At 35.2% G+C, this 10,377-nt stretch overlaps 2 protein-coding genes across 2 annotated transcripts; both read right to left on the bottom strand.

Annotated features, from left to right (window-relative positions):
- Window positions 1–993: 993 nt before the first annotated feature.
- LOC131948448 (putative ENTR1 family protein) lies at window positions 994–6,973 on the bottom strand. Its single transcript, XM_059310058.1, has 2 exons — window positions 6,715–6,973; window positions 994–1,997 (listed from the first exon to the last, which is right to left on the bottom strand). Exons 1-2 carry the CDS (start codon window positions 6,971–6,973, stop codon window positions 994–996), a joined length of 1,263 nt encoding a protein of 420 aa, XP_059166041.1.
- Window positions 6,974–7,081: 108 nt separating this feature from the next.
- On the bottom strand, window positions 7,082–8,034 carry LOC131948461 (large ribosomal subunit protein uL1-like). Its single transcript, XM_059310070.1, is given in 2 exon segments — window positions 7,082–7,282; window positions 7,523–8,034. Coding segments are annotated over 2 exon segments (654 nt in total). The 5' UTR covers window positions 8,027–8,034; the 3' UTR covers window positions 7,082–7,132.
- Window positions 8,035–10,377: the final 2,343 nt, after the last annotated feature.

The following is a 10,377-nucleotide window of genomic DNA, read 5'->3' as shown; positions in this document are numbered from 1 at the left end:
AAAAGAAATCTCTCCATTAAAAATAATTTAAAAGTCATTATTCAGTTCCAGAACAAAAAATAAATGCCACCACTGTTAATTTTTCCACGTGTTTTAGTTTTTAAAAATATATTTACCATGAATGATAAGTACAGCCGTGTAGCGTGCGATGTTTTGATTTAAAATCTGAGTAAAATTTAGAAACTTGTAACCGGATCAGCACGTTACATAGCTCGCGGAAAAGAAAATCCCGAAAAATGATGTCAATGTCCGTGCATTGGAGCATTTTAATGCCATTTGCCCGGCTTCTTTACACTACGTTATGAAAACGATGAAGAAACAAACCTTGGACAATTTTTTTTTTATAAACTGCGAGCAGTTGAAAATGAAAACAAAATCGTTGCGAAAAGATACTGCCCAGTGAAGAAAAAGAAGAGATAAAAATTTACCAGAAGTAAAACTAAATGACAGTAGCACTTAAGTTCAATTATGTTCAGTGAAGTATAATTAAGCTCCGTTAGTTTTATGCAGAAACTGTTGCGTTAAGAGTGTAGCGAGTAAGTGAATTTTAATAACCAAAATAGTTTGTAACAGTGCAGAATTTAAGTTCCCAACATAATCGTTGTCCTGTTAAGCAGAAAGAAGTTTGAAACGAAAACGAAAAAAAAAACCCTTGATCATGTGGTTATTTATCATCCTATCCTGGGCTCTTTTCGTGCTGATTCAATTACTTCCCATTAAACTTTTCACTTCGTAATTTATGGCTTGAAACTTAATTTCCTACCAAAGTGAAATTACCAAAATTGGAACTACGTGGCTGTGGTAATCTTCATTAAATTAATTTAAAAAACTTACATCCGCACTACAACATCAACAATGGTCACCATCATCAGTGGCTGTCTCCTGTAAGGGGCGATGATTGAGCTGAGAAAGGTCTATACAGAGTTGTCGGAAATGGTGGAGTTCTGGTAGTGAGGTCTCCCAAGTGAGTTTCTTGTAAGCCGTGTTGAAGTGTCAGAAGCCGTTCTGGGATTTGTTGCCAGCGTTATGTCCTGGGATTCGTTGCAAACTTTGTGTTCTGGAATATGTTGCAAGCTTTGTGTTTTGGGGTTGGTTGCAAGCATTGTGTTCTGGAATATGTTGCAAGCTTTGTGTTCTGGGATTTGTTGCAAGCATTGTGTTCTGGGATTTGTTGCAAGCTTTGTGTTCTGGAATATGTTGCAAGCTTTGTGTTCTGGAATATGTTGCAAGCTTTGTGTTCTGGAATATGTTGCGAAGCTTTGTGTTCTGGAATATGTTGCGAAGCTTTGTATTCTGGGATTTGTTGCAAGCTTTGTGTTCTGGAATGTGTTGCAAGCTTTGTGTTCTGGGATTTGTTGCAAGCTTTGTGTTCTGAGAATTTTTGTAAGCTTTGTGTTCTGAGAATTTTTGCAAGCTTTGTGTTCTGAGAATGGTTGCAAACTTTGTGTTCTGGGATTTGTTGCAAGCTTTGCGTTCTGGGATTTGTTGCAAGCTTTGTGTTCTGAGAATTTTTGTAAGCTTTGTGTTCTGAGAATTTTTGCAAGCTTTGTGTTCTGAGAATGGTTGCAAACTTTGTGTTCTGGGATTTGTTGCAAGCTTTGCGTTCTGGGATTTGTTGCAAGCTTTGTGTTCTGGGATTTGTTGCAAGCTTTGTGTTCTGAGAATTTTTGTAAGCTTTGTGTTCTGAGAATGGTTGCAAACTTTGTGTTCTGGGATTTGTTGCAAGCTTTGTGTTCCAGGATTTGTTACAAGCTTTGTGTTCTGAGAATTTTTGTAAGCTTTGTGTTCTGAGAATTTTTGCAAGCTTTGTGTTCTGAGAATGGTTGCAAACTTTGTGTTCTGGGATTTGTTACAAGCTTTGTGTTCTGGGATGTGTTGCAAGCTTTGTGTTCCAGGATGTGTTGCAAGCTTTGTGTTCCAGTATTTGTTACAAGCTTTGTGTTCTGGGATTTGTTGCAAAGGTTGTGTATGATAGTCGCTATGTGGGGGACAAGTGCCTTTGGTGGTTGGCAATAGGTACAAATTCATGATTAAGTTTGGTAAATCGGGAACAGGAAGGTAAATATTTGACTCGTGAGGTCACGTTGCTATAATTATATTGGAAGGGAGGAAAATGTTATACTATCAACGTAACGTTGATATAACTATATTGACAGGGAGAATAAGTGTACAGTAATAAGTCATATAACTAAGTCTTTATTGACATGGAGGAAAATGTTAATCTCCTGGGATACTTTGATATAACTATATTGACAGTCTAATATTTTGAAATAATTTGATAAAAAAAAAAGTGTGATCTCAGTTTAGTGTTGTATTTTTTCTGTTCAACGATTCATCCTTAATTACAGCATTTTCACCTAATTAATCATTCAAGATTCTTACCATATGACATCTACTCTACAACAGATTTTCTACAACTTGATATATTTCACAAAATTTACTAAACTATCACTCAATAACTCAAATAGAGTGAATGAGTGCCTAACTAATTAACCTCTTGAAAAGCTTGTTTGCCTGTAATTTAAATTAATGTCTCGATATAATTAGTACGTTTCTAATTAATTTTTGAAATTCAGAATCCTATAAAAAAACTGAAGGTTTCCTGCACTGAAGTTAATCTACAAATTAAAAACAGCACGAAGATAAAATAAGATCGTGCAATCTTTGAAAATTGTCAATCTCTTTCAGAAAAAGTCAGTTTTGAGCCTCAAGCATTTTGTAAATTAATCACTGGAATACAAGGTTTTTATAAGTTGATCTTGTAATTTTCAGATCACATTTTTGCCCTCATTACTTCGTTAAAACACTACTGAAAATGTTATAAATAGACGAAAGTTTGGTTTCGTGTCAGAAATATTCAAACATTTTCTTTCACTAAGTGGGTTTTTAGTTTTTTGAGATATGACCTTTCATGCAGGATTAATTTCTTGAATACATGACCTTTTTTTTTGCTGCATGACCTTCTTTGCTTAATGACCTATCTGTAACATGACTTATAGACAAGACCTTTAGTGCATGTAACAATCGACTGATCAGCTTATAGACTTGATAAAATATTGTTTCGGATATCTAAAAAAAGAGTTAACAGGTGATATATTGACTTAAGGGGAAGTTGGTGTAAACATGGAGATGCGTGGGTGTTAGAGCTGAGTCGGGTGAAACATTTTACTGGCTTCACCCGGGGTTCATCGAGAAGCTTCGGTCAACATTGGAATAGGATGGTGCAGTGTTGGGTCATATCTGGGAGCATCGGTCTAGTGTCGTGGTCTATGACAGCGGTCAAATATCATCGGTCTAGTAACCGTTGTCTATAGCATCAGTCAAATATCGGTCTAATATCGTGGTCTAACACCTGATGTATAACAGCATCATTCCACCAACATTGTTCTACTTCTTTTGTCCAACAGCATCATCCTACCAGCAGCAGTCCATCAGTGACCCACCATTAACCCCAGCTGATCTCAAATAAAAACTCAAAGAAATTTTCCTCAATCGGTGCTCCCAAAGTTTTATAACCGTATCGATTACCTCTGAAGGCAGTGTTACAGGGAGATCACTCCCGTTCTTCTCGTGAGAGGTCACGACAATAAAATGGACAGTCTATTTTCGGCAAGGTGTTTTGATTGTACGACAAAAACACTGAAGTCTATTTCAGGGAAACTGTTTTTGTTGTGCTACTAAAGTCACGGTTTTCTATTGTTACCGACCTGGTCTAGCTACGTGACTAAACTTAAGGTAGTCGTTTATTAGACAAGATGGTATTGATTCAGCCAGAAGGGTGATATATGAAAACAGCTTCAATATGAAACAAACAGATGGACACCACATACAAATGTTGGCATGTGCATTGATATGTGCGATATTTTTAGTGAGTTACATGCCACAATATAGCTCATTAAATAAATAGTTCCATTCAAACTAAATATTATGAAATGAGATGTTCCGTTCTAACTAGATGCTATTAAATGAAAAATTCCATTCTAACTAGATGTTATTAGATAAACAATTCCATTCTAACTAGATTTTATTGAAATCAGATTAACTAGATTTTATGAAATGAGATGTTCCATTCAAACTAGATGTTAATAAATGAACAGTTCCATAATAAACTAGATGTTATTAAATGAACAATTCCATTCTAACTAGATGTTATGAAGTGAACAGTTCCATAACGTACTAGATATTATGAAATCAACAATCCCATAATGTTTTAGCTGTTGTGGACTTGAAGGCTGGATTCAATGAGCTTATCTAGCATCAAACAAGGATTTGTGGGTGTTTGTTTGATCGATGGAGGGTCAGCTGACTAGGTCAATAAAGGAGTCAATCAGTGACACGTGGTGTACAGGGGGTGGTGGATTGTGGTGGATTGTGGTGGATTGTGGGTGATTGTGGGTGATTGTGGGGGATTGTGGTGAATAGTGGTGGATTGTGGTGGATTGTGGTGGATTGTGGTGGATTGTGGCAAGGAAACATTTGGAATGTGATTGCGTGAGTGTGTGTAAGAGCGAATGTGAGAGCGTGCGTGAGTGTGCGTAAGTGTGAGTGCGTGAGTGTACGTAAGTGTGCTCGAGTGGCCGTGTGTGTATGCTTGAGTGTGCGTGTGCGTGTGAGTGTGTGCGTGACTGTGTGCGAGTGAGTTTGTGCGTCTGCTTGAGTGTGCGGGTGCGAGTGTACGTGACTGTGTGTGCATGAGTGTGTTTGAGTGCGAATATGCAAGTGTGCGAGTGTGTGTGTGCGTGTGTGTATGTAAGCGCTACAAAACGAACTAAAAAAATCACTTTTGTATTATCTTTGCGCATCAGCTTTGACTAGACAAATCTGCGGACTGGCCAAATGTTAAGCAATAGAATTAAGTTGAACGACCGGCAGGAGAAATAGAACAATGGGCTTGACCAGTGGGCAGCTGAAAATCGATGCACGTGGAATGCATGTATCGAGGAGAATGGAAGAGCTGATGACGTCACTCGGCTAACGATGTCCGTATGTATTTTTTCTATATCTTCTGCTATGTTTATTCTTATCAAATATTTGTAAACAAATCTATGGTTGGACATTTAAAATAATATATACGAGCCGACCCGCAGCGTATCATACGCCGCTATTTAGTTGTTTTATTTTCTACTTTTCATTAATTCATAATTTGTGAATTCGACAGTACCAATTGCTGCCACTGAATATATTTGCTTTAAAACACTGTCAGTAGCTCGTTAAGGACGATAACCCCCCCTCCTTTCCCCAACCCCTACCCCCCCCCCCCCCCCCCGTGAATGCAGCCTTCTCTTAGTTTCCTCCCCTAAGTTTAAAATCGTTTCAAACTAAATTATCTGCCCCCAATAGCCAAATTATCTGCCCCCAATAGCCGTCACTAAACCCGGCTCCACGATTGTAAACATTTAGCGTGAACCACAACTCACCTGACCATGTAGGGGTGGGGGCGGTATGGAGCGCGCTTACAGCTTGGTGTTTTCTAGGGTCTCCAAGAAGAGAATTATATATATATATATATATATATATATATATATATATATATATATATATATGTATATATATATATATATATATATATATATATATATATATATATATATATATATATATATATATATAAGGGTTCATTCAAACTAAACAATGTTTTAAGTTAAATTTAAATGAGTAATTTCATTTGTCTAGGAACCTATACATCGATAAAACAACGATAATCTTTGAATTTTGATCACATTATTTCCAAATAGATCATATAGATATATATATATATATATATATATATATATATATATATATATATATATATATATATATATATATATATATATATATATATATATATATATATATATATATATATATATATATATATATATATATACACATATATATATATATATATATATATATATATATATATATATATATATATATATATATATATATATATATATATAATTCATTTAATAACACGGTTGTAATATATATATATATATATATATATATATATATATATATATATATATATATATATATATATATATATATATATATATATATATATATATATATATATTTATATAAATATAATTTACAATATTTTTTTTATTTTTTTTAAATACTTTTATTTGCAATTAAAACAAGTCCATTAACATCAACTTTTTAAACATAATTTTGAACACCAAATGAAAACGAAAGGTTTTGCAAATGTACATAATGAATATTTACATGATGTCATGTATTTGATTATTAAAAAAATTGCAAAGGATGACAGTAAAAGGGGTGAAGGTCAAATGAAATTGTCAGAAGTCCGGGTGGGGAGAGGAAAGGAAATTTTTCAGAGAGGGTCAATGGGACAGTGAATCATTTTCTATGTAGGGAAACAACTTAAGTTGACTAGTTGAAAGGGTGTTGTAGTGGTCGCATTGAGTTGTCATATAATTTACAATTCAAACTTTTTTTTTTTTTTTAATATTAAGTCAAAAATTTATTTGTAAAATGGATGTTAAAATGCATTTTTATCCATTTAAAAATGTATTTGTATGTATGTTAAAATGCATTTCATCTATAAAACAAATAACAGGTTGTTTAAAAAATCTCAAGGCTATTCATCATCATCATCATCATCTTCATCATCATCATCGTCGTCATCATCATCATCATCATCATCATCGTCATCATCATCATCGTCATCATCATCAGCTGTTTCTTTTTCATTGCCCTCACCATCTTCTTCATCATCCTCATCTTCGTCATCATCATCCTCATCTTCGTCATCCTCATCCTCGTCATCATCATCCTCATCTTCTTCCTCAGTCTTCTTTACCTGTCCTTTCTTCTTCTCGTTCTTTTTGTTATTGTTATTTGTATTCTCATTCTCAGCTGCTTTTTTTGTTACTGGCTTCTTCTTTTCTTCTTTTTTTCCAGGATTTCTTTTCTTAGCATGACAACTAATGTCATGCCCTTTAGACTGATGCCTTGACATGAATCATGATAGTGTTTGGCTACATCAGGACTTGAGAAACCAACGAACCCATAACCAAATAAATTTTTGTCTTTCTTCCTCATGGGTAATATTATCTCAGAGGCAAACTTTTTTTTTCTTTAATTTATATGATTTTATTGCACAATCGTGCTCCCAGAATTAGTAGATCTTTTCAGCTGGACCCATAGTGCTCTTGATATACAATGCTCTCACATTCTGCCAATTTTTCTTCAAGATGGACACCAGGAAGTTGATAGCCAAAGCAACATTTTGGTACAGCTCCTCTGTATTCATATTGACATGTCCAATGTAAACATTTTGGTACAGCTCCTCTGTATTCATATTGACATGTCCAATGCAAACATTTTGGTACAGCTCCTCTGTATTCATATTGACATGTCCAATGCAAACATTTTGGTACAGCTACTCTGTATTCATATTGACATGTCCAATGCAAACATTTTGGTACAGCTAGTCTGAATTCATATTGACATGTCCAATGCAAACATTTTGGTACAGCTAGTCTGCATTCATATTGACATGTCCAATGCAAACAGCCAAACAAAGTACCTTTTTCATCTGAAATTTGATGGTGGCTTTGGTCTCCTCAATCTTTGCATTAAGACTGTCACTGTGGGTAATTGGTGCGGGGAACTTGCCAGCCTTGTTCAAACCCGGCCCTAGAACTCTGGGAATTTGACGGATCAGAGACTCAGAAGCAAGGAAGGCGTCATACTTCTTGGCTAATTTTTTCACAAGCTTTTTGTCTTTGTTGAGTTTCTTTAGAGCTTCAATATCCATATGGGGCAAGTCGTTTGCCTTAGCCTGATCACAATGGACTTGATCACCAAGAACACAGACCTTCATCTTGGGCTTGGGGATGTTACGCAATTTGATTGTTCAAGCAAAACGTTTGTCCTTCTGGGGATCATAATTCTTCAAGGCAATTTGTAGCTCAATTGATTCCGTGAACTTGCGTTTCTTGGTTTCATTGGAATACTTGAGTACAGCGTCAATTGACTCACGAAGCGAGTCTCTGTTGATTTTACTCATCTTGGAAGAGTTGTCTCAGAGGCAAACTTTTTTTTTTTTTTTTCTCTTTCTTTCTTTTTTTTTTTAGCCTCAGACACGTAATTTATAGCGTCAGTTGTGTGTTCGCTTTAGTATTACAGTTTTCATCATCGGCTTGTGAGGACTGATACAGATTTACAATAGTAATATTTCTTTCTTACTTGTAGCCTGCTTTCATTCATTTAAGATCGTTTACTTATACATATATCTAATACAAAACGTCTAAATATAAAGAAAAAAATTAAAATTAAAAACCAACCTAAAACTGAAAATGCAAATGTGTAATTAAATGATGATTCAAGGGATTTTTTTTTCTCGGCGTGGTGGGATGAGGGGACGAGGGGAGGGGAGAGGGGGAATTTTTTTTTTAAAGTAGAGCTGAAATGAATTTGGGATTACAGAGAATTAAATTGATACAAATTTTAAGCAATCGGAAAAGCAATGTTATTACAATGAGACACGTAAAAGCAAACACTCTTCCCTTTCAAACATCTATATCTATACAGTCCTCAATTAGTTTTTTTTTTTCCTTTTTATTTTTTTATTACTTCAATTGTTTTAAAACATTTAAATCAGTAATAATTATTTATTTGATAGATTTTACACAGCATCAAAGACATGAACATCAATTGCATATATAATAATCAAATGGAGAAAATAAAATGGCATAAGAACTAGACTAAAATAAGGTGTGCAAACTAGGTTTCTCTCGACTGCTTAATTTTACTGTGCTCCGTCCTTAGCTGCGGTGTCAAAAGTTCACATTGTAGCCGCCCATGGACAGAAATAGAAACGACCGTGGTAGAAGTGTCTCTGCAGTACACATACTGATCTATCATTCCAAAACTTTCCATGACATAAAATTGACCCTTGGCAAAGAGGGCACGCTACCTTGAAAAATCCGCCAGTCCGGTTGAGTGGGGGGAAGTGTGTGTGTGTGTGGGGGGGGGGGGGGTGAGGTGTGTATCTCTTTCTACCATTCAGGTTGTGCACTTTTAAAAACCTGGGAAACAGAAGACTGTTTCTAATGTTAATTTACTTGAGGGCTGATCGAGTGGTGTTTGGCTTGAGACTGTCGCTATTAATTATGCATCTAGTTTATTTGCTTCTTCTGTAGTTCAAATGTTGGTTTCCTGTAAAAGTAGGATGTCAATATTGTGTTTATTTATTATGTTGTTTATATAATGTGTTTGTCCCTAGCCCCCCTGAAGTTCAATGTTGCCAGAGTTAGCATGAATTATTTGGGGTTTTCTTTCGAACATCTGTTTCTGGAGGGCTTAATGGTGGTGGTCTTTTAACGCCAAACTTTCTAGCCGTTGGTTTGCTATTCCTTTGGGCCCAGGTCACGAACCTTTGTCTCAGAGGCAAACAGCGTGAGAAATTAATAGACACACTCGATGTATTAAGGAACTGAGCATTTTTTTTTTATTTATTAATTACTCATTAGATATATTTTAAGGGGTTTTTTCTAAAAAAGAGTCAAATTGTAATTTACAAAAAAATGAATTATTTATTTAAGATGGATAAATAATTTTTAAAGTATTTTAACAAGATTTTAACAAAACAATAAATGTTGAGCTTTAGTTTTCATTGCGGACTACGGAATATTTTGTTTTAATGAGCATATTTGCAGGTTGTTTCCTTCGATTTATCAAAAAATATAAAATGGGAAGTAACTCACACAGAAATAAACTTTTTTTTTTCAACATCGCAGTCAATGAAATGTAAAAACTAAAAAATTAAAATAAAACCGGATGTGTATTTGTGTGTGTGTGTGTGTGATCACGCGTGCGTGTGTGCAGGTCAAAAAAGTTTGATGTATTTACTCAACGTATGTTTATTTCTTACGGCTCTGAGAGAATGATTCTGTGTGTGTATTACACCAATAGACAGATATCCTTTGGTTAGAATAGGTCTAATTATATATCCATTCATTACTTTTAAGTTTATTCAATTTAATTTTTGATTAAAATTAGAATTCAGAGCTTTCAGGCTGGTGGTAGGTGCGTGTCCAACCGCTCACAACGAAATCTCAATATTAAAGTCCAAAATCCTTTTTTTAGTAGTCATAAAAATGGAATGGCATCAGAGGTGTAGCGGGGGGGGGGGGGGAGGGGCGGGGGGCGCCAAAATAGGTTGGAAAAATAAATTGAAAGCTTGAGGGGGGATGCAAATCGAAAGTTTGTTCCCGGGCGCCGAGAAGGGTCGCTACGCCTCTGAATGGCATTGAACTTTTCACATATTATCTCAAAAATGGATCCGGTCGAATGGTTTACATGCAAATTAAATATTTCTGTGCATTTTAGAACTACGAATTCTCCGACATCTTTCAT

Source organism: Physella acuta, unplaced genomic scaffold (genome assembly GCF_028476545.2).
Source record: "Physella acuta isolate Inbredline_101_S28 unplaced genomic scaffold, ASM2847654v3 ptg000647l, whole genome shotgun sequence".
Taxonomy (NCBI): Eukaryota; Metazoa; Mollusca; class Gastropoda; family Physidae; genus Physella; species Physella acuta.
This window is presented reverse-complemented; position numbering and strand designations above follow the sequence as displayed.

What these genes read in the sequence shown, in the direction of transcription:
- LOC131948448 (XM_059310058.1), bottom strand. Translation starts at nt 6,973, where the DNA reads ATGTCAAGGCATCAGTCTAAAGGGCATGACATTAGTTGTCATGCTAAG. An exon ending in TGAGGATGATGAAGAAGATG is followed by an intron (nt 1,998 to 6,714) that starts GTGAGGGCAATG and finishes CAACCACCAAAG; the next exon opens with GCACTTGTCCCCCACATAGC.